General features: G+C 36.1%; 1 protein-coding gene across 1 annotated transcript in view; it reads right to left on the bottom strand.

Annotated features, from left to right (window-relative positions):
• VPS13B (vacuolar protein sorting 13 homolog B) overlaps window positions 1-25,297 on the bottom strand; it is a 489,316-nt gene that overhangs the window by 241,985 nt on the left and 222,034 nt on the right. The window contains exons 20-21 of the mRNA XM_067290363.1: window positions 18,572-18,681; window positions 7,311-7,458 (exon numbers count right to left, since the gene is read on the bottom strand). Of these exons, the coding sequence (XP_067146464.1) occupies window positions 7,311-7,458; window positions 18,572-18,681 (258 nt within the window). The remainder of the gene's footprint in view (window positions 1-7,310; window positions 7,459-18,571; window positions 18,682-25,297) is intronic.

Raw genomic sequence — 25,297 nt, 5'->3', positions numbered from 1 at the left:
CTTTTCCATAAGCCAGCAGTTTTAGGTTTCTACATATAATATTGGGCAAAAGCAAAATCTTACTGAGACTTGTTAAATAAAAATTTGTTTATTCTTAGGTTCATACCCCACTTCCCCTCATAGGTTTACATACTTTTTCTATTTACAAAGCAACAGAACAAAATATATATGTGTGTGTGTGTATGTGTGTATACACACATACAGATATATAAAGGCATTATAAATGATTCACATTTTCATATATAAGATGGCCAAAGAAACAAATTCTGTTCTCAATACAATGTATTTCTAGCTAGTCTACTTGTGATAATTTTGTTCCATGATTTAATTTTAGCACAGTGTATATATATATATATATATATATACACACACAAGAAATTGCAAAAACACAGGGGAATATCTTGCTGAAAACGCTTCCTATCTTAACTTACTAATTTTTCCTATAGTCATTATTTCAGAATAAAAGCTCATCCAAGAACTGGCTCACTGTAACCATTAGGTGAGGCTCACAGCTTTATTTACTTATATTTTCTGAAGTATTAGTATCAAGTGTCAGAACTGTTTCAGAAGTATCCACATTTTATTTTTGCATGATCACACAAGAAGCTACTCCCTATACTCCATTGCTGGATGACTGACATTTGATTTATTCATACAGCTGAGATTTATTTGAGGAAAAACTATGATGATCTGTATGTGAAAAAAGGTTGCTCTGCATTTTTCTTCATCAGGATGCTTCAGGAGAAAAGTTGTACTTAAATATCTTAACTACTCTAAAAAACACTAATAAGTCTATTTAAGCTTATAAAATAAAAATGCAATACATTTGCCAGCATACTGAATAGTCTTTGCATAAGTAATTTCTCTACTGAACTTTGAGCATTTTTGCATTCTACTTTACTAACAGCAAGGGTAATATATTACTTTTATCTGTCAAGATCATAACTGAGCCACACAATCCCTGACAACTAGTCAAAGCAAGTATTTTTATCCAGAGAAACGATAGCAGAGGTGTAGCAACTCAATTAGAAAGGTCATTCACTGAGTTAGCAGTAGAATAAGTATTAAAATACGGAAGCTTTTGACTTTTAACCCAATATGCCTTTCTCTAGAGTAAATGTATGTCAGTATATGAAGATAAATGTGATATTAACGTGGCTGTGCAAGCAGAAGGGATCTTTCTGTGTGAAAGTGGGGGGCGGCTAGGACATGGCTATGGTCAGCAGTTCCCCGCTTTACATCTTTAACACGACTGCTGCACTGTTTCTGGCAACAAATATCTATTTAGTTCTGGGGAACAAAAATAAAAGAAGGACTGAAGCTTTATTGTACACACTGATAGGAGCTTTTAACCTTATATCTCACTTGCTCTTAGAGGGGTATTCTCCATTATTCCTGATTCCAGTTCTAGGCAGCAGCTAACAGGACCCGTATTAAAAATTGTGCATAATGAAAAATTGCTGAATTGTGACTATATAAGTATTGGTGTTGTTTAACATACCCAGCAGTTTCTGAAGCTCTTAAGAAAAAGAACAAAACAACAATGAAAAAAACTACTAAGGTCAATCTAGAAATGAAAGAAAAATCAACTCCCTCAAAATAAACAAGAAAAATGGCTCAGAAAACATGTTTAGTTGTAATTATGGATGCTGCAGGTAGAAGCAAGAGGGAGAAAGGGAACTGATGCATCTTCATGCATCACTCATGCACTCCTCTAGTTTAGTGCTTATTTTCACAGGCAACACTGACCTACTATACTAGCAAGTATCAAAATGAGTTCTAGATGTGTTTGTATCTAGTCCATGCCTGAATTTATCTTAATATTGCTTACCATTCCAAAAAACTTATATTATGAAGTAAGAATTTCAGACTTTGTGTTTGCAAAAACTTTTCTGATAAATGCAGGAGCAATTCTGCCTGATTTTCAAAACATTTAAAAAAAACACTTGAAGTTCCTTAGTCTTTTGAATATAATCAAAACCTGTTCTTTCTCTGTCAACTTTGAGTTTCTCCATACTGAGAGCGTAGCTGATACATTACATTGGCTTTGTGTTCCTAACATTCTTAGACTCCACAGACCGAAATAAAAAAATGATGGTGTCATACGACAAAGTTCAAGCATTTTACTAGCTGAGAAAACTCACAGTAGCTGTTTCTCAAAATAGGTAACTTCTAGGCACCTAACTGTCCAGGCATTTAGAGATTGCTATAAACCATCTGAGTCCAGAGTCTTTGTTTTTAAATAATCCTTCCAAGAACTAAAATCCTTTTATAAAAATGAAAAAAATCATAGTACTTTTAGGCACCCTACGGTAAATGTGCCTCAGATTTAAATTCCTGTATTTTACTTTGCCTATTTAGAATCTATTTAATTTCATTCATCTTCCTAAACATAACAGTCATACATTTCATGGCAGGCATGAATAAACGATAATCATTCAGTTCATTGAGCAGAAAGAGAGATCTATTAATACAAATGCTTCAGATAATCCACTGCTTTCTCACAAGCCAGACTCTCCTCACACTTGCCAGTTCTCTGCATTCCAACAGTTCATTTTTAGCAGGAATCTAGTTCAACATTCTCACTATTTTAGAACAAAAACCCTCAGTAATTGCATCCAGTTTTACTAAGTCCTGCCGCACTATAGTGAGCAGAACGTTTATTAGCTTAAGATGAAACTTCAGTTAGTAACAGTAATAGAGAACCAGCTTGGCTGAATATGAATCTGCCTAGGAAATTTCAGAAAGCACAAGATGGTCCTGAACACCGACATCTATTACTCTACAGTGGAAGTAAGACAAAATTGTTGAATCATTTCTTCATTTTAATAATAGCTATCAAATGTAACATACGCTTACTATGTTGTAATGTATTAAGAATGGAATATCTGAAATAAATACTCTTAGACCACTGCAGTAAAGATTTGGCTGACGCCTCTTCCGGCTGAGGCCAGCTTCGCTGAACTTCTGCAACGAGCAGTTTCCTAAGGAAATAAGGCTTATGCAATCCTATGCTCTACGCATATGCATGCACTAATTTGCTCATCTAATTCCTTTTGACTTTACTGATCAATATAAATCAAATTTGATAGAATAGGTGTCTTGATGCTTCTACAAGTTCTGTGGAAAAAAGGCAAGCAGGCAATTTATACAGGAGAGAGAATATAAAGGCCATACTGGACTGTGCTTTCCACTTTCTGGCTATGACAACACCATCCATCTACTTGAGAAGCAAATCAATACTAAGCTAGGTGTAACTTAGCACTTACAAAACTTTAAATTGTTTTAATTATATGTCCTTAAGAACAATAGTTCCACAGAACAATATATCAAAACTTACTAGCTTCCTGTGTAGGTATGCTACATACACTGTACATACACTAAAATGATCATTTTGCCAGTATCCAGTCCGAAGAGCTATGCTTCCCTGCCTGTCTGTAAGTCTGCTCAACATTTTTCACTGAGGTAATATAGAGAACTCTTGAACTGCTGAGAATGGGAGCAGAAGAAGCGGGTGGCTGAAGGGACTGAGGTAAATACTTCCATTTTTTTAATCTTTTCTGTAATGCTTCCATGTAGGAAAGCAGAAAAGCTGAATAAAAGGGCCCTCAAAGAAGAGAAGACTGGATACTGAAGGGGGCCAAAGTCTTTAATAGGGTGATCTTTAGCAGAAGAAAGAGCCAGACCTCTTCCCTTCCTTATTGTTTTGTTTGTCCATGGCCACATTATGCAAAATTTAAACCATATACTCTCTTATCTTACTCTGGTTTTGAAGAGTCTGTGGTTAAGAAGATTTATAAATAACCACAGTTTGAAACTTAAGAGCAGAAACCTTGGATTTTCATTTATTTGCAGATAGATACCATATAAATAGCAGTTTTGCTCTTTTCCCATGCTTCATTTTTGGCACGGTCTCAGCAGCCATTAACTAACTAATAAACTGAACGAAAGATCAATGTTTTAAATCATTCGACAGCTGTGATTCCAAACTGCTTTCATTTAATACATGGGGCTGGTTTCTAGCCGTTCTCAAGGGAATGGCTCCTAAGATCACAGGGGAATTGAAAAGGGTAAATTCAAGATCATTACCTGAACAGTGTGATTTTAAGACACAATCTCTTTCAATCTGCAAAGACTCTGCATACATGCTTGCTATCAATGCAGGAATCTCAGCTTTCAGACAAGTGAAGGTATCCATAGCTAGCCTAGATGGTGAAGAGATACAAGGCTTACAGTTGTCACTGCCTATTTATCTAGCAGGCTTCTCTAGTGCTGGTCTGGTGCTTATTATAACAAAGCCCTAAACCTCTAATTAGTGTGATTTTTACTCCTAGTTTTAAAAAGGTGAGACAAAAAATGAAAGAAAACTCAGACACAAAGTTGGTGAAATTAAAAGGAAGGAAATAAAGTAAAAAATAGTGGTAGCAAGGGACCCAGAACTTTGAGCAATCATATTTCTTTACTGGATAATTTTTGTTTGATCATTACTGTAGGAAAGCTAATTCTCAAAGTGAAGAATAACAAAGGCTGAAGATCAAAACTGGCTACCAAGCTGGACAGGAATCAGACTGGGACACTAATTTTCAAAACTCAACACCAAAGCTACTTCGTAAACTATATACATACTTTTATAAGTTGGTAATTAGCACGCACTATTCTAGCACCTGTGCATACAAGTAGCTGTTAAGGATGAATGTATGTTTACACAGGTGCAATTCAGAATTCAAATCTGATAATCAGAATTCAAGATCTGAAAATCTGAGTCAGTTATAAAAAGTCATCCTTAGCATCAATTCTGAAAAACAAATTTTAAGATAGATTAAAAAATAGCATCTGAAAATTTACTGATGAATAACTGACAGTAATTCTTTATCACTGTTTCTTTGCTTTTACCTTTCATGGAAAAATGTTGCTTTGCCTCACCTCCTTTTTTTGTTGTTCTCATCGACTTTAATCACACCAATTTTTTCTTGTGCTCAAACACTCTTTTCTCCTGAAATCTCAAGCAACAGCTTTGCACTTGACTCTATATAAATTCCTCCTTCCCCTTCATAAAATAAACAAGGTAAGCATGAGGGAATACAATGAGAATATTCAAAGAGGTTATCATCTAGTATTCATAAAAATTTGCTTCCCTAACCATATCATTTATATCATTTTATATCGTGTTATATCATTTTATATCATGTTATATCATTTTATATCATGTTATATCATTTTTTTAGGTTCTGGATAAACACTGATTCTTGTGCTCAAAAAATTAAAAAAAAAAAACTAGTTATGTAATTAATGAAGGGGATGAGAAAATGGAAGATGTATATACCTTTATGTATTTCTATTAAAATGTAAAGTTTTATAATTAAAAGCTACATGTTTATTTTTTTAATCAGACATTTTGTCTCTTGTATATGCATATAAGAGAAAAATGACAACATTCTTAACAGGCAGATTTCTTAAGGGCATTGCAGTAGAAACAGTATTCAGGAAAGACTTAAAGGAAATGATAGTGGTGACTTCTTTTATCACTGCTAGTTCTCCTTAACTTCCTTTTATAAATTTCAGTTTGCAACCCCTATTTCCGGTCAATGACAAACATTGTGTATTTTCCTAAAATTTCCTTTAAAAATTTCATTTTTACTGTATTAAGTGTAAATGCATTCATTCATGTAATTGTTCCATTCTACATAAATTTTTAAGCAAGAGGTATTTAATCAAATGGCATTCACAGGCTTTACCTCAAAAGTTCACATTAATCAATCCCAGACATGTTGTGACATTATTTTAATCAACTGTGGCTTCACAATCAGTTAAAGAAAGAACTTTAACATTAATATAATGACCGAATATACCCCTGTATATTATTAGGTAACATGCTTAGGTAACTCCAAAAAGCAAATAACTCTCTTCTTCCCCTGAGTCAACAGAGAACTTTGCTAATTGAGATTTTCAAAGCTCCTCTATGATTAGGCTTTGTTCAGGCAAAAAAAAAAAAGGATGATGAATGCACCATTTATTCTTTAAAAATACAGTTTTTTCAAACCCTAAACAAAGAGTAGATTTTCTCCCTCTACTCCTTCCTTTATATTTGTCTCTGTGAAGAAACCATTTACAAAGCACACTTTCAACCCCATTTTTTACAGTGAAACGATGACAGTGTCTCTAGCGCGTTACACCTTTGTGCTTTGCTGATAGGGATGGGCATACTTAACCACACAAGGAAACCAATGTTTGCAAGCAAAATGTATTGTTTACGATGTCGGCAGAACAGAACTATAGAGGCTAAGTATAATTAATTAACAGAAGAATATACTTAATATAGTCATTTCATAACATTTCCAGATAAAATAAAGGATATTCATAAATGAAATAGGCTCATTTCAAAGACTTCTTTCTCTTATTTTATGACCAATGGTAACATCAGACCCCACATAACATTCAGCAAACTGATTTTCTGCCCCTATCCCTTTCTATCTCAAAATAGCAATTAAACTCTACCACTAGTGGATAAGATTCTAATCTCAATTTCAGCAGACAACATCTTGAAGTGCTTCATGACTATCTGGAAATAAACATCAATGCAAAGGAAAAGAGAATTTGTTCAGTGTATTTCAGAAGGATTACTAAAAGTCTCAGCTGGATAGTCACTTTTGCTGGATGATGTCCTACTATACTACTTGGAGACAGTACCATATGATTAAATAGCCTATAAAATCACAGAATGCCATATCATCTTGATTAGTAATAATAAAATTAAACTTTAGCACTCATAAGTGGCCAGAGAATACTCCTAAATTTAAGAATTGCAGAAACAGAAATGGCAAAAAATACATTTTCTGTGAGAAAGTGATTCTGAAAACCGTGAATGTTTACGCACAAATCATAGCTCTGAAGGACTTGCATACATGCCAGACTTTAAGCAATGTGAATAGTCTGACTGAGATGAAGGGCATTACTCACAGTGCCTAGGGTCTGACAAAATTCTGGACTAAACTACTAAACATCAAGACAAATCGTTGATGTTCTATTGAAAACACATCTCCTTTATCTAGTCTTACAAAACGTTATCTGAAATAATCCGGGCCCCAAATAGTATAAAAATAAAGCCGAGATGAAAATTAAACATATGTTTTAATTTTAAAAGTCTGATGATTTTTAATTAAAGAAATTGCATTTTCCCAAGAAAATATTTGCTTAAATCTGAAAGTTGTTCCATGGTATTTGCACAGCTGATGCTGTTCAACTGCACATGCATGTTATTGAGAGAGGCTAAAAAGGCAGGCTGGCTAGATTCAATTCAAAAGTGACCATACCTGTTACCGTTTTTGTTTTGACAGGGCTGCTGGCATACTCAGAGGCTTGATTCGATTGCTGCCTTGCCAAAGGTGCACTTCCAACTGATGCTTCATCCTCCTTTTTTCGGGTTACTGACATGCCAAGAGGAACAGCTCCTACAGACTGCTAGAAAAAGAAGTGTCTTGTGACAAACTCAAAACCCAAAAAACATACATATGAAAGAATTATCACATCATCATCAGAAGCATATCTTAAACTGCTTCTTTCCAAATTTCTAGAAGATAACTTGAAACTATGATTAGAGCACATACTTATGAAAACAAATTTTACAACTTCTTCACTAAACAGCTGAAACACTATATTCAGACTTGAAATTACAATTCTTTATTTTAGCTTCCGATAGTCTGAAGAAACTGCTTTAAAATTACAAAAAAGTGAAATGGAATTCATCAACTTAAAATACCATGCTTGTTCGCCAAGCAAAATGCATATGAATAAATCTGGATGATCATTAAATCAAAATCATAGTGTAGATGTTTAATGGAAAATGAAGAATGTTAGCCAGATAGGAAGATTCCAAGGTTTTGCAAAGAAATTTATTAATCTTAATTAATTCAACTTCAAAAAAAGTGTGTTATTCACACACTGTTACATTTGTGTCTCATTTTTGAAAGAATAAAAAAAATGCGTAGCCAGATTCTGACCATTTCTAAGTTTGTATTATATTTTTCTCCTTAGCATCTCAATAAAAATCATGGAAACTATTCAAAACATGACACTGTTTAACAAAAGTGAAAGCATTAAAAACTAGCCCGAAGGACTGCATCCTTATTTTAAAGACTAGAAAAACAGAGGAAAGTATTAATCCACATTAAGCAAAAACAATCAGCTGTGCAAGTCCACAAATGAACACAATCTATTGGTTTTGTTGACACTTTTTTATTAACACAAGTTAGAAAAGACACAATCATTAAAAAAATAGTTTGCTGCAGAGTCGGCTGTTGACTTTTTGCTGTAGCATTAGCTGAGGGTAAACTGTAGAGATATCCCAGTTGACAATAGCTGACAATATTTCTAGTGCTGATTTTGCACAGGGTTATCATTTAAAGCTGACAAAAGTTTTTCTGAAGATCAGACATTAGGATGACATGAATCTTAATAGATTTTTGTGTAATTTAATTTTGTTGGTATTGGAGCGAAAATGTACTCCATATAGCTGGGTAATGAGAAACCTCACACGTTGCATTAGGAATCTCTGTGGGAAACAAATTCGTGTGAGGTGGGCAATGTGCTTGTTAATTTGCTCCAATGGAAAACAGATCACTGAATCAAGCAGTGTGCAATATGTGCACACATACAAAACCCCAAAACAAACAAAAAAAAATCATTTAATTCATGATGAATGACTTCCAAACGCCTTTACCATTTTCCACTATAAAAATAAATTAAAATAAGACAGACAATCATCTATTTAATCCTATTCCAGTGAAATCAATCCACTTATATATACTACAATATGCAAAGTTAATGGGAAAAAATATATGCCAATAAGAAACAGAACTCTCATCTCTCCTCTTTGAATGTACAGTCACCAGCTTTGTCTCCAAAAGTCCTAAAAAGACATTCTGGTAGACAGTAACATGCCCCTTTAGTGTCCTCTAGCAATAATAATAGATAAAACCCATCAGCTTTGAACAGACAAGTTTTATGCCATAAAAATGCTTCCCATATGTACATAGAGAGAGACTGAAGTAAAGTTTTGTAAACTTTTGTCAGACATATTACGTCACTTATTTTCAAAATCTAGCAGTTTATCAGATACAACTTTTCACATGGCAAAGCCATCTGCAGCTTTCCCACTACAGCAACTGTTGACCCATTATTTGGAATTTTTAGACGTGACATTGCAAGAACATTGACCTGCCAAACTGAAGCAAGAGTTTCTGAAGAATGATTGGAGGCAATACAGGACAGTAAAAAAGATGATAGGGTGGAAAATATTGTCTGAAGAAACAGTACTTCTGAACCACTGAAGAAATGGATCAGCAACATATAATAGTAAGTTACACCATTAGTCATGCAGGGAAAAACATCAAGGCTATCACAGCCAGGCAAAGCTGGAAAAAATTATGACCAAATATTGAGTGCTTGAGTGCTGATCTGGACAATGAAACAGCTGTTTCATCTTTGCTCACGGAAATCAAGCCTGATGTTGCTGTTGATGACGCCCAGTACAATCTTGTCAGGTTTTTGGCAAAAGATTTCTGGTTACAAGAATGCAGAAGATGAAAGATCAATGCTGAACTGGATGGAAAAGGATCATCAAGATTTGGGTTTTAGCCACAAACTGATGAGGAAACTGTGGCTTGGGAAATAGCAGATGACAAGAGCACCACAGCTGTATGAGAAGATGAATCTGATGGGAAAAGAGACATTGCAGTCAAGCATTATCATAAGCATTTATCACAACAATCAAAAAAGCTAGAGATAAACAATATGCACTAAAGCTTAAAATACGTTCTTGGACTGAAAGCCTTATGGTCATTAATTGGTAGCGTTATAAAGAAGATAAACAAGGAACACTTAATGAAACACCTACAGAACTGCAGCAACTTTTGTAAGAGGTCGTTTTATACTGAGGAATACTGTAAAGAAAGGGAGGTTTCTCACAACAGTCAAAAAGATGCCTTTTACTGGAAAATATTAACCAGCTTACACAGGAATAATTAACAATATATGAATTACTATCAGATCTGCCATTAATAATTAAAGTGCAACCTTTCTAGGTGATAAAAATATGAACAATCATCACCCAAAGTGAGTGATGCCTAATAGTCACCTCACTGATAATAAATAAAGGCAAAAGAACATTTCAAGATAGGAAATCAAACTTTATTACTAAAGGAAAAAAATGAGGCACTAGTTTGCGAAATGTTGAATTCAATTCAGAAGCCTCAGCCCACACATGGGTTGCCATCTTTGAAATTAAGCCAAAACCAGCCATCTCTTACAATGGCCGTTGCATGCACATAGACTTATTTCTACATGTGCATTAGCCTCAACTGCAACCAGCAAGGAGGAAGTAGAATTAATGAAGTCATTGGAAAGGGAACAGATGGCAGCTCTGCTCAAGACACGATGTTTTGTTGACACATGAGATCACTGTCACACAACTACTTTATCTGCTGCTGAGAAGAGTATTTAGCTATGCTGCAAGACGCTCCAAGCTCTTCCCGAAGGAGCTGTAACAGGGGGAGAATATATCTTGTCCACCTTGAACCAGTTCTAATATGAATGAAATCACAACTACTGTTTGGCTACAGAATTACATTTTATTATTTTGTTTACTGAGATCAATAATAAAAGCACACACCTAATTTGCTTCAGAGAGCTCAAATGCAACTATCAGGCATGCCTAACCTCTGGGGTTCACAAAAGTACCTTTTTTGATACTGGAAGATGAATTTACTAATTCAGATGAAATCCTGTGACTACTTTGGGTAGCAATTTCAGCTAAACTCAGAAAAATGTCCTGCTGGTATAAAAGACAAGCCACTGATTAGCTGTAGTCTTTCCAGACTTATCTGATGAACTTACATCAGTCAACCCTCCCACATTTTCATCAGCTGATGAAAGCATTGTGTCAATAGTTTCAAGGGGCCTCTGAAAGTAGAATGTATTAGGTTTAAGTCCCCCCATGCAGGTCTAACTCCTTAAATAAGCAGTAATAACACTTCTACACCCTTCAGAATTTTAACTGAGTTCCTTTTGGTAGCAGGTGACAGATCTTGATAGGGACAAGCATAGTGCTTTTGGTCTGCAAGCAGTATCAGAAACCAACATGTGTTATAATCTCAGAAATCTCTGCACACCAAGAAGATAATTATGTCCACCTCAGCAACAAATTTGTTTTATCAAGACCATTCTGGCAATTTATCAAGGTAGACAACTGGAAAAGGTAGAAAAACTGGACCTACAGAAGGGCAACAGGGCTCTACCCTCAACAACCAACCTTGCTACAGCATGGAAGAATCTGAAGTTTGGTACTGCAGCTCACCCTTGTTTGTGTCATTCATTCATTATCAGCACTGCTTGGCTCTTAAAGCCTCAAAGATCTGCAGTATTCAGAGAGTCAGCCTGTGACAGGCTAAACTAGAGGAATTACTTTTTCTGCATGAGGCTACTGACCAAGTCATGGTGATAAAACAGTCCAGTCTCAGGCAAACATTGAAGAGAGACCTCTGGTGCAGACCTCTGAATGATGAATTGCCCAAAGTATAGGATCTAGGGTTGATAATAATCTCAGCTCACAGGGAACTTTACATAAAGGAAGCAGCAAGAGGGTTTTATAACATGGTAAAATTCCTATGATAATGGCAGAAAAAAAGAGAAGATAGTCAAAGAAAAAAGTTGAAAGAAATAACTGGATGAAATTGAATTGTTTATCTTATGATCAATTCTCTAATCTACCCACCCAGCTGATGAAGAACTCTTGTTTTTGAATGGTGATAGACAACTTTCCATAGTGTAGATGTTGATAAAAAAAGGGAGAAATTTGGATTCTGGAATCATCTAGATTGTATTACATTCTGATGCTTTAAAACCTGATGAATATAGAAGGGTAAAATGTCTCTTCCATAGTCATTCCTGGATACAACTAAGGATGTTCCCCCACGCAAGAGTTTTTCGGTTTATTCCATTATTGAAATACTCATTGAATTAGACAAAAACACATATGCATACAGAACAGCCATAGAAAATGACAGAAATATGCATCCATACACATTACTATACATAGACAAACATAAGGTGCAAGAACACATTTTTCTCAGTATTAGTCTTTTATGAAATAAATTAAAGGTGAAATAATTAATGTAAGCAAAATACTGACAGTCAGTGCAGGCTTTAGACTAATGTGCATTTGAGAAAAACAAGACTACATGCACTCATTTCTATTTTCACTGGAAGGAGTATCATATACCTGACTCTCTCAAATCAAAGCATACCTAATGCACTTTCTTGCCAAAGAAATCAACCTCTTTAAATATTTATCTGTGCAATGTTAAATGAGGGTTTTAATAAGAGAGTAAATATTTGACAAAAACACTACTGGTTTACAAAAACATAGAAAGCCTCATCCAACATTTTTTTCAAAAAATTTCAAAATAAATACTATATTACTGGAAACAAAGCCCTATATGTAGGTTTGTTTTGCTTTTTGATGAGAAGACAATGTTAACATGCAGGAAACAGTACAAGTGTAGGAAGTCACTCTTTATATAGTTTAAACCTCCTTGCATCTTTCCTAAATTGTGTTCAAATTAACCTTCCTTTCCATCCCCTAACATGAAAGAGCATGTCTATTCAGCAAGCCTTTCACCAAAAGCAACACAAAGGTTTTATGTAAGCATATATTACATATATTCTGAGTTAAAACCTGTTAAAAAGCGGTGAGGAAGCATCCGGTACATGTATTACACTAGCACATCTACGGCTGCTACATGTATAGCTTAGTTTTACAAAAACAATCCATACAAATCAAGTATAAAAATCAGCACCAATTTTGGCTGATACGTACAAGAATATTTCAAAGAAAAGTCAACTCTGAAATCTCTTTGCTGGTTTAAATTCTGTTTAAAATCTAGCACAGATTCATCAAATAGGGTATAGAAGATATCCTTTGAATTTGCTTCTCCTACTTCATGGAGAAGCAATTCGCTTCTCCTACCAGTTACTAAAAAAATGGTGGTTACAAAAGCATATTTCAGAAAAGTATAACAAATTCAAGGAACCAAAAAATGTGATTATTTTTAATACCCAAATAATGTAAAATATGTGATTTTTATGTGGAACAGATGGCAGGAGTACAATGTATTGTGGTACATGCTAATGTTCCTTCTGAGCAGTCACAAGGATTGTATGCAAAGCACAATAATTATGTTTTTGTCAGATTTCTTCTTGAGGCATTACTTCTTAAAACGTAGAGCTAAAGAGCAAAAAAACCACTATGGGGTATATTTTCAAAGCCAGTGGTGGGCTTTTGATGGGAATCACGCAGTCAAAAGATCATGAAATTTTTTCAAAGTTTACCCAAATGTGTCAAATATAACAATAATCTTAAGAAACACTGACATCCTTAAACCTCACTCTTTCCATTTCATAGGAGTTGTGCAGTATTACAGTACACCAATCATCAGTACATAAAATTCATCAGAGTGACTTTCTCCGGGATGTTTTTTGCCTGTTCTTTAGGTTTTGAAAGAAAGGAGAGCAAAAAAGAGAAGTATTTTTTTTAAGCTGAGAATCAACCCATTAACCATTAGCACTTCTACAGAGTGGATTACTGTGCAGATCCTACAACAACGAGTCACTCTTTTCAATATGTACATGAAGGTAGCAAGTTCTGGTTGTTTGTTTCTCTTTTAAACTAACAACTTGGCATACGTATCTTAAGAGGCATGATGTTGAGAAGGTGTGAATTAAACCATGTTTCTAAGATATCTCATGCTGACAAGTCAAAACCGGAGGATTTTGAAAATCAATTTTGAACTTTAAGTGACAGTACTGTTGTTTATATAGTTTATTCCTTGCTCTGCACCAAGACTTAAGTTATTTCAGCTATTACTGTGGAATAAATGAAAATAACTTAACAAAATCAATTCCAACAGTTGCTACCACTGTCACCTATAGCAGGTCTTGGGTCATTTCCTAGGGTTCTTGAGTCTTTACAGAGTGGTCTGCGAAGCTTTCTACTGTCGATTACAGCCCACTGTATATGCCGTACAGTGCACCAAACTGGAAAGGTAATCTGCCAATTGTGTAGAATATACAAGAATTTAAACCCATAAGAATTAATTTCCTTTGTCTTTTTCCAGGCTTAGCAGCATGTGATACTCGCTGCACTGAGCATCTGGAAAGATCATCAGCTGATGATGAGCTGAAAATACTCTCATGATAACAAATGTCTTTTCCTTGCATCATCCTGTCCCTGTTACCAATCAATTTTTCCCTTTCCTGATACTAAATGACTGCATTTTCTCTGCGTTTGTACATTATTCAGTGCTGTTAGATATGAAATTAATATTTAAAAGTTTTGAAAAACACATATGAAGACTATGCAATCTTACTAAACCTAACTTCCTGTGTTCACTTGAGCTTAGAAAAGAAAAGGAGCAGGAGGGAGACAGAGAGGAGCCCTCTAAAATATTTTGGTGCCTATGGGAATATGCACTGATTTCAAGCCAGCAAACCCATGAGCTTCTGTTCCAATTGGTAACTGTACACATATCTGTACACAACATTTATTATTGACCAAGACCTTGTACAACTTACTGTATTAAGTAACTGTATTTTACTGACTTCACACATGAGAAAACTAAGAGCCTGCTTCAAATTCTGTTCCAAGAGAGATTTTAATTCTGCTCCTGACTAATATACACGTGAGCAGCATCCACTATGCTGTACCACCTTTTAAAGAAACATGCTGCACGTTCTACCTTACAGCGTACAGACAGTAGCCCTCCCTAACAGAAACTTTCAGTAGGCACGTTTTCCTTTATTAATATTACTATGATAATTTATGAAAAATTAAAAAAATCAAAAGCTTGAAACAACATATTAAAAGAAGCACATCAAAAGCATGCAACAGTTTTGTGTTGGTACATGCTTTGTATGTATAAATTTGTTATTTCATTTTTGCCAAAATACATTTCATAAGAAGCACTACCCTTCAATATTAAAAATCCAGTAATGCCCATCAATATGGGATTACACTGCCCATGTTCAGCATCACCAGTTAGAGTAGGATGATGGACAAGTCCATCGATTTTACACAAAGCTTACAGTTCTGCAAAGAAACTTAGGAACAATATCATGAATTACTAGTAGCCATGGGAGAAACTCAAAAGCAGTAGGCAGATTTATTCAAACACTGACAGCCTCACAGACTTTTTGACAGCAGTGTTCTCATTGTTCCCGTTCTTCAAAAAGAACAATGGAAAACTTACAGATGAACGGTGAAATTTAGAATGGATATAGAAAAACATCCAATATTTACATCCACACCTACCCCAGAGCACTGACCATATAGTCACAACAGCAGTATTTTTAAAATACATAACAGCAGCCACACTTCAGCACACATAGTCACTTTATAACAAAAAGGTAATACACTGCAATGCCATTCATTGAAAGCATCTGGCTCCAAATAGTCCACTGTATTTCAAATACCATGCAAAAGCCTTAAAAAAAGACTGGTCCTATTTCCAAATTTGCCTTCATTTTTTTCATGTTAGTTTTAAGCAAATGTGAGCAAAAATGATGGATGTAACTTGCACACCCTGGAGAAACATAACTTACATAGAAGGGCTGCGCATTATTAAATGCATTTCCAAATTCTAACATTTTTTTTTTAAGACAAAAATTAAAACCAATCCCCTTCTCCTGCAAAGTTATGTTATATAATATCATTCCTGAAGATATAAAATTCCATCTCAGAACTGGTTAGAAATTTGCCTCCTAACAAGATCAGGAGGAGTAAAAAAACTGAACTGTAACCTTACGACTCAGAATTTGAAAATCTCTTACTTCTAGCCTAAATATATTAATGACCTGTTTATATTCATAGATTATTGTGCCAAACTTGCCTTTTCATTTAAATAGTTTCTTTCTCCTTTTGATGTTTACCTTTAATAAGACTTTAAAAATTCACTTGTATTACTAATCATGTTTTTCAGATGCCATCAAAGAACCTATCAAGATACACGACCCACTGTATTAGATACTACATACACGAGGTTAAAGAGTTTATAAAAGAACTGTACCACATGGCCACCCAGGAAAGGGAGGGGAGAAAGTGTAAAGAAGTAAGATCTACCCAAACTGAGTAATGGCCTCAACTAGTCTTCTAGTTCCACAGTTACTACCTTCTGGGGAAGCAAGGTGCCAAAAGGGTCAGGTTTAGCAAGAAGCTAACAATAATAATAGAAAAGGGGTAGTCCTCGCTGCGCTGATTTTATCCCTTATACAGCAGCCTCTTTCATTTCTTTTTTCTCTGTTCCACGTGAATAAAATCTCAGTGAGGTCAACAAGAATTACATTTCTTTGTGACTTTGTTGCATTAATCTTAAAGACGACACAGTATGGCACTATGGAAAAATCATCTAGCTCATGAAAATTTATGTGCTTTGTAAAAATATATTTCCTGTTTTGAGAGAGAAGGCAAATACAAAACTGCAATTAATCCTCTTTGTTAGTACTTGTTTACTTCTAGGCTATCCCTTTTCTGCTTACTAAGTTACTTAGGTTCTGATACTTTTCACTTTTCATGTTTCCAGACCAAACTATGCCATCACAGTTACATTACATAAAAGCGAGTGTTTCAGTAAAGATACATAGTAAATGTTGTAGTACGGCCAAATTGGCATTATAAACATCAGAATCCCAGAGCAACAGTCAAAAGGTAAACAAATCTGAGTAAGTTCTGGTATGAAAAGGCAGATGGGGACACAGGCAACTTCAGCTCTGCCCTGTAGTGACCCTGTATGCAATCAGAAGTTTATATAGTTGTAGCTGTGATCCCAGATAAATTAATAACTCAATTTCATTTACTGCTCTCATACCGTTTTTACTTGGTAGAATGGATACATGGAACCAAACATACCCAAATATTTTCTGACTACACATGTTTTCAGGTAAAAGTTGCAATTTTGACACTCAGAAAGAGATAGAAAAATATTTATCAAGTAGATCTTAAAATTTAAAAGATATTAACATTTAAGATCTTTGAATCATTCAATTAGGCTTTAAAGCGATTTAGTTTCCTTCCTCTTGCTGCAATTATAAGACTGACACTTACAGTAGAGGAAGGAAAAAGCTTTATCAAATCAGTAACACGTTTATGATAACACTTGCTTGAAAGCAGGATTTTTTGTAGTTGCTCCATTAAATGTTGAAAAATTATGAAGGTGGCACAGAAGCCCACGAACTGTGGACAAAGACGTTTCCTAATAGAATCACACTAAACTTTTCTAATCACACAGTAAAAAAAAAAAAAAAAAAAAAAAAAAAAGCAATCACAGGAGAAAAGGTTGAGAAACAGCTGATTAAAGAAATAAAAGCTACAGAAAGACTTTCATATGAAGAAGATTTGAAATGACCAGGCTCAATTAATTTCAGAAAAGACACATAATAGTATTGTAAATAATCTCTTTGCAAAAAAAGAGGTATGTCAGGAAATGTCTCCCTGCTCCAATTATGAAGCAAGAAGGAAGAAAAATTCGATACATTAAAGATAGTTCAAAGTTACTAAAATGATAAAATAGCAATTCACACATCAAACCTTTTAAGATGATGTCAGTGCAGAATGAGCATAATGAGACTGAAATGAATGTGTGACAATTAAATATATAATAAGGTAGTTCACATGTAAGAAACAAAAATGTCTGCTGATCATGTCAGCCTTTGTACTTCATGGGCCCAGTAAGAGACTTCCCTGATGCGCATAATATCCACTGATTACGAGACCAATGCCTAAAGTTTTTTCTATTGGCCCCTGCCTCGGACAGACCATCAGGCTACACATACCACTGTCTGATCCATTATGATCATTTTAAGGTTTAGAAAATTCTACCCGTTTGCCAAACAACAGTTAAAATACGTTTAAAATTCTTTCCAGGTCAGGAGCGTGGGGCATAAAAACTAAGGTCAAGGATACTTTAGAGAAAACCCTGTGCCACACAGACCCACAGCCTTAATTTTCTGCATCTTTTCCAAGCACTTTGTACACAAATATGTATTTTGACATTATATATAACACTGGTTCCAACATTCACTTGTATCAAGTTATGAACTGCATGGTTCATCTCCTTGTAAAAATTCATTTTCAATAAAAGCAGGAATTTTATAACTAATTATACAATTTTTTGATAGACAGCCCTAATAGGACTAACACCTGGTTTCCTATTCAGACTCATGAAGCTTAGGGACGTACAAGACTGGGTAGTTAAAGCTAGCAACATACTGATCCTAAACAGCGACTGTCAGAAAACATTCTCTACACTCTTTTAGCTAAACATTGTGAAATGAAAACTTTCAATGCGCAAAATTTGACATTTTAAACAAATCAAAATAAAAATCGGACTCAGATCAACACGTGTGTCGCAAACCACAATCAACAGGGGTGACAGAAAGCAGAAGTGTGGAATAACAACGTATTAGTGGCATACGCCTGTGAGAAAGCGTTCCCCCTCCCCACTCCTTCCCCTCCCAGCACACGCACCTGCTGAATGTGTCTGCTAGCTCGTTTCTGAGGCTGGTAGATAAGCCAAGTATACAGGACTGGATCAACATTAATGGCTAATCCTTGTACACTGGACAGAAGTACTGCACCTATATACCAGAAAAAGAAAATAAAATGTAAACCACCTTATGAAATATCTCCATATACATTCATTTTTGCTGCACACACATCTTTTTCTTTGGTGCAAGAAAGGCTGGATTTTTTTTTTTTGTATTGCACTTACATGTTTATTTATTTATATGAAATTCCTAGCAAGGGTAATAATTTCCATATAAACTTCAGTAACTTCATGAAAATGAGAAACTTGCCAGCACTGCCAATGATCAGAAGGCATACAATTAAATTTTGCTTGTTACAATTTTTTGCCAAGAAAAATGGTTGTTTTCACAAAACTTATGCCTGTAACCAAATACGCACAACACCTTTCCCTAGATTTTCAGCCAATGATAACATTATGCAAGAATTGAGTCAGATGACCCTTGATGCAGAGAAAAAAATAATATGACTTGACTCCCCCTGCCCCTTTTTAGGCTAGTGCTCTACCCAAAGGTCAATGCGATCATGGCTCCTTAGCAGACTAGTTAGGTAAAACAGGGTAAATTTTTTGAATTCTGCTAACGTTGGCAGTCTCAGAGCCGTGAGCTCTTAACATTTTATGCAAATTTTATAATATATCTTACTTCTTTCAATCTCTTATTTCTGAAGTCTTAGGATTACAAGATAAGGCTATTACTTCTTCATTTCTTATAAGTAAACTTAGTTTCCATATGCTTATGGAGAAAAACCTATACGGAAAACACAGTTGTCAGCTTTGTAAGAACTATGACAAGCCAAGAGGAAAAGTACTGTTCTTACAGTCTAGGAGTCTTCACATACTTAACGCCAAGCACACTGAAATCTAATTTATGAGGGACTATTTCCTTTAAATTTGCATTAAAAATCTGACCAAAAATTAATGTAGTGAGACTTTTGTTTTGATAGTATGGATAAGATATCTATTATTAGGTAGTTCAATATTTTTATTACAGTAGGAACTTAATTACAGAGCTGAAAAGCAAAAGGATGAATGCAATATAAAGATACAAACTATATTGCAAAAGTGATGGAAGCAGTAATGGGCAGTTGTCTTTTCATGCAAGACTTGTAATTTTACAATGAAAGAAATTCAAAAGAAGAACTTCTGCTTACTGGAAGGCCCTGCACAAAGTTCTAGAGAATTACAGCAGTTTCATAATTCAAAGAATCAAGAGTTAGTTCCCAAAGCAATATATACTATGATACTCACTTTGTAGTATGCAAGCTAAGTAGGCAGCAATCTGAATTTAATAGCGAATTTAAATAAACTCATAGCGCTTGTCACACAATTCAACACTTTCCAAAAAAACAGCGAAGACATGTCTCAAAACATACATCACAAAAAATGTAAACACTAAAAAAAATGACAAGTTATGAGTTTGGAAAAAAAAGAGAAAACCAGCTGAATTTAAATGGCAGAAGCACCACCAAACGGGCACCAGGCGAGCAAAGCCTGAAGGGTACAACGGGAGGAAGGCAGTCGAGAAGGATGCACAGATAGATCAGCAGCCCCACTCGGGTGTTGGGCTGGAACACATGCTGTGAGGAACCCCTGTACAGAGGACTAGTCCTTGTGATCTGATGGTTTTAAATGTCAGCAATAAACCTGAAAAATAAATCTGCAATTTAAGGCAAAGCCGATGTCGAGCATAAAGCAAAAGGGTAACGCGCCACAGTGTCGAACAGTGTTGAACATGTCTTGCAGCAGATCTGCAGGAGACCAGAAAATGGAAGCAGAAGGTAACAGAAGATTGATAAAGCATATGTTACGATCATCAGCTTTTACAAAATACTTGGCTGCCAAAGAAGGGAATCCTGCTTCTTTAAGAGATACTGTCTGTTGTCAGCAATGCTTAATGAAAGGTTTAATGTATATGTGATATGACAAGTGGGAGTCAGGGAGACCTCCCAAAGAGTGAGGAAGAAAGTCAGCCTACAGGCACAATCAACAACAAAAAATCCCACATTTACAACAGACTCTTGAAAAGAAAAAAAAAAACAGTGTTACTGTAGCACATGCAGTTAGTTACTCAATTTAGTTTCTTGCTTACTGCAAAAAAATTAGCTAAAATTAAGATGCTCAAAATACTTAAGCCATGCTTTGAACTGAAATGGAACTTTTTTAACTTCATTGCCATCACTACCAGGACCCCGTACAACTCTCAAGTAAGTAGAAGAGAGAGCAAAATTTTCCCGTTGCCTTGTGTCATTGATTAGTTGAGTCTGCAAAAAAGCTGCACTAGCAGTACAGGTCATCAGGTAAGTAATTACGCCGTTTGCCTTTCAATTTGGCTGCCGGTAATTCTGGCCTCCTACCAAGCAAGTCCTGAAATTTATTTGCTACCCAGGCACTATATTCACAGAACAATATAATTACCTATATAAAGTTTTCTGTGCAACTTCTGTCTTCAAAATAAATAAGCAAATAATCACAAGAAGATATTCTCAGTTTTATACCCCTCTCCTTGAAAACTTAAGTTTTCATGCCAAGAAACAAGAATCCCCCTGGTTTTCAAGGAAGGTCTCACTGGTGCGAGGACGAAGCTGTAAGTCGGCAGCAGACTCTTTATATGTTTAAGGAGAAAAAAAATTAATTGCCATTTTGTCTCTGTCAAGACACCGCATTTGGATTTCCTGGATTTCATTAGGACTGTGGTGAACTTTCCTTTCTCCCCTCCCCCTTTTCTCCTCTTAATTAAATTTACATTTCAGAAAAAAAACAGGCCCTTGTTCCATACCATACTGGGTTTCATTTTCACATCCCCCTGCTTGCCACAGTTATCTGCTGCGTCTTCCTAGCCAGTGACTGAGAAACACGGACCGAATCCAGCCCCCAGTAACCTTTCAGCGTGAGAGGACTCCCTCCCAGCCACGGCACCCTTGGCCAGCGGCCGCTTGGGCAGGCGGCTCCACTCCTGGCCGTGGCCGCCTGCCCGGCAGCGTGGCTCCAGGCAAGGAGGCACAGCTCGCTGGGGCCAGGGCTTTCCCAAGGAGCAACATCAGCCGCGATGACGGCGCTGGCCCCCTCCGAGGTCCCTCAGGGGACAACGGCGCTTGCCCCCTCCCGCCCCGGGGCAAGGACACCGACTCTGAGAGGCCGGGGAGGAGAGGGGCCAGGAGCTGCAGCTCAAGCCCAGACCTTCCCTTCAAAAGGGCGATGCAAGCGTGTAAGAAGTGGCACTAAGAGAGTATGGCAGACTTTCTGTGAGGGGGGTGAGCCAGGAGAGGACACCTGGGGGTAAGAGGAGGAGAGGTGAGGGGGGCAGAGGAGAGCGGTGGTGCCGAGGGAGGCTCGGTGAGACAAGGGGCTTTTGGAAGAAAGGCGGGTGAAGGCCAGAAGGCAGGCGGGCAGGATGGCGGAGGAGGAATGACTGCTGAACAACCACTTTGGGAAGAAAAGGGAGGAAAAGGGTGCCAACGTTTGGAGAAAAGAGCTCATTTTTGGAGGTGAAACAACCAACTATTAATGAAAGAGTAAACTTTGGACTAATGAAACACTCCCATCGTTTCAGGGAAAAGCATCTAGACAGCAGGGTTGACAGCAACAGTGCAATCATGACTTTAGTTACTGTAACACCCCAGCGTAACATATGTTGTGATGTACTAGGCGTTAACAAGCAGTCTTGATATTTATGAGCAGAAAACGAACTTTCTCTCTGCAACAAAGAAGGATCATCCCGACAGAACTCTTTCTCAACTCTGCTCTGCAAGCATCCAAACACGTCTATACAGCTATGTCTACTAAAAACTTTCAGGATAACATTTTAGATACTCCCCTATAAAATGAACTGAAAAATCCTTACATAAAACTACAGTAATACCCTTGAGTTACAGTTAACATACGGTTTCTATTGGGGAGGGATCACAAATATGAACAAATGGAATAACCTCCAATAAAAATTAATTCTGACAAGTTTTGCTTATTTTTAGTAACTAAGTAACTAAAGAAAACATTACACCAACTTGCTATATAAACTGCACCACAGCATTGACCTCATGACTCCTAGATGTAGCAGACCGTGTGAATGATAAGCAGGTGCTGATACAGGTCAAGTTAGCACCATGAATTTAGAATCCAGTAATTTTATAGGATAGGAGGAAGAAGAAATAATCTTCTTACTTATTAACATACAGTTTTTAAGGACAGTTCAAGTAAGGCATACTGTAAAAATGCAGCTCTATGTATTACACACAACTGAAGAGCTCTCTTGTACGAAAGCGTACAGGTAATTAGTTCTTTCTGCTAGTTTGATTTACAGCAGATGCACTGTAAATCACTAAATGTGGAAGTGTCTAACTCTGTTTAATTTTAGCCTGGGTGACAACTAAGGGGAAAAGAGTGCTCTGTGCTATTCTGCTTCCTGCCAAAACAGCTTGCTCATCCGCATTCCACCCAGGCTTCCCTAAAGAGCTGTCCCAGGGCACCACCACCATTTCCAGTTATGTCCCAAGCTGAAGAATGAGAGCTCAAGCAGGCATTAGAGATTGAAGTTACACAGTATGAAAATTAAACACACAAACGTTTTGTCAGCTTTTAATATCTATGACAAGCCAATGTGATTGTCTTGCAAAATAACTTATCTAAGGGAGAAAGTGTCCTGTATTTCATCTTGAATTGCTGAGCCAGACATGGAAAGCAGACATATCAATCTACATCAGAGTGATTGTGAAAAGTTATTATTATATTATACCAGCTACAATAAGTTAATAAATTTTGTCTAACTACTGAAATATAAGTCTATGTGTCTCCCTATTCCAGGTTGACTTGAATGATTACAGATGGCCTTTTTATGTAAACATTATCACAATTTTATCTCAGAGAAAAATCTCCAAGTCTACTCTACTTTCATGCAGTTTCACATTCATAATGTGCTTAAAAACCTCAGATCAATTAGGATAGTTGCTTAGACCAATATTAAAATATTTTATTAAAACAGAAGTAGTGAGCTAACATTCTCCCATCAACTAAAGCATTTTGGTCTGTAATATTAAACACAGTTCCTTCACAGAACAGTTATACTTTGCTCAAACATACACACACCATAATATTTTAATACTATTTCTTTTTTTAAATAATAGCTTTTGATCTTAGGAAACATTTAATGAGAATGTACTTAATACTGCTATCATGACCTTGTAACTCTCCTACTGAGGTTTATAGTTGAAAAACACAAAGCGCCTGAACAAAGGCAGTTGGCATCATTATTTTTATTTTAAAAATAGAGAAAGTGAAGCACAGAGGTGAAGTGATTAAATCACCCAGCCAGCAGGAGACCCAGGGACAGAATTCAGATTTTAAGGTAGCTGTAGCTGAGTATCTAGTGTAACTAGTAGCAAAAGTAAGTGTAAGGTTTTGACCTATATTAAAAATGAGAATAAATCACATTGGCCTGATTTCAACTGCATGTTCTGATAAGCCATTTTAAGGGTTAAAGAAAACAAACATATCTATAAATATATCTACCCAAATATGCACAAATTCTGAAAGAGGTGGAATGATAGCCAAAGATGCAACATAATGAGGCAAAACACAAAACTATTCAACACACTCATTAACACAAAGGGCTCTAAGTCATGGATCACTTCTCTAAAGTACAAGGAGCCACATCTCTGTAAACCAATCTTAAGCGAAGAATATCAAGTCAAGGTGTGGGAACAACCCTCAGTCACTTCATACAAGCTCTGTCCTTTGTTGTTAAGAAAGGAACGGAGTCCATTTAGTATTTTGTCTTCCTTACTGAGGAAAAATATTTTGACATGCTGAGATGCAAGTTTTCATCAGAAATGGATATTAAAGATTCATAATTAATACGATTGCTTCAAGTTTTTGAAAAAAATATCCTGAAAGGCTGCTTTGTTTTTCATAATTCATTTGAGCAAAACTTTAATTTCCTTTAGAGAATATGGTGATGTGGGTTCAGGGAAGCAGTTTAATAGGCAATAACAACCAGGAAAACCAAGAAATGTGTAGACAGCTGTAGTATACAGAAGTGTCAGCTTTATTTTGATGATTACTGAATTGTCTCTGTATTCCCAGGCTGAAATGCATACTTCCTCTCCCTTAAATTCTAGCTTTTAATGAGAGATCAGCTCAGAGAAGCATCATTTCCTCATGTCCATTTGAGAGTCCTGCATTAGCTATTTAACTATCACACTTACTATTCTGTTAAAATGAGGAGTATGAAGAGCTGTAAATGCAACTGACTGAAAAGACTGTGCAGATAGAAAGCAATGATAATTATAATGACTTCAAAACATATTGTGTGTAAGTGAATAAAATGACACCTGCAGTTTAGAAAATATCAAGTTTTTAGAACACTTGTTTTGTTCTATTCTTTAAAATAACGGGAAAAAATAGCATATCCAAGTTGCACAGAGAGTTCATTCCCACTCAGAAAGTGCGGGGTGGCCTGGGCTGAAGACTCCAAGAAGAGGCTGTTACTAGGGGCAGCATTACAAAAGCATTTGGACACCCAACAGCACTTACCTTTATAAACTGAAGTGGTTATTTCTATCTCCTGAAGTCAGTTTCCTTTGTTTCTTTTTTTTCCCCCCAAAGTCCCACTAGAAAGCTATCTGACCCTCGATGCTATAAATGTGCTTATAAATCTGACTGTAAGTCCTTAAATT

Source organism: Apteryx mantelli, chromosome 2, assembly GCF_036417845.1.
Source record: "Apteryx mantelli isolate bAptMan1 chromosome 2, bAptMan1.hap1, whole genome shotgun sequence".
NCBI lineage: Eukaryota > Metazoa > Chordata > Aves > Apterygiformes > Apterygidae > Apteryx > Apteryx mantelli.
The sequence above is the reverse complement of the archived record's forward strand: the minus strand, read 5'-3'. Positions and strand labels throughout refer to the sequence as shown.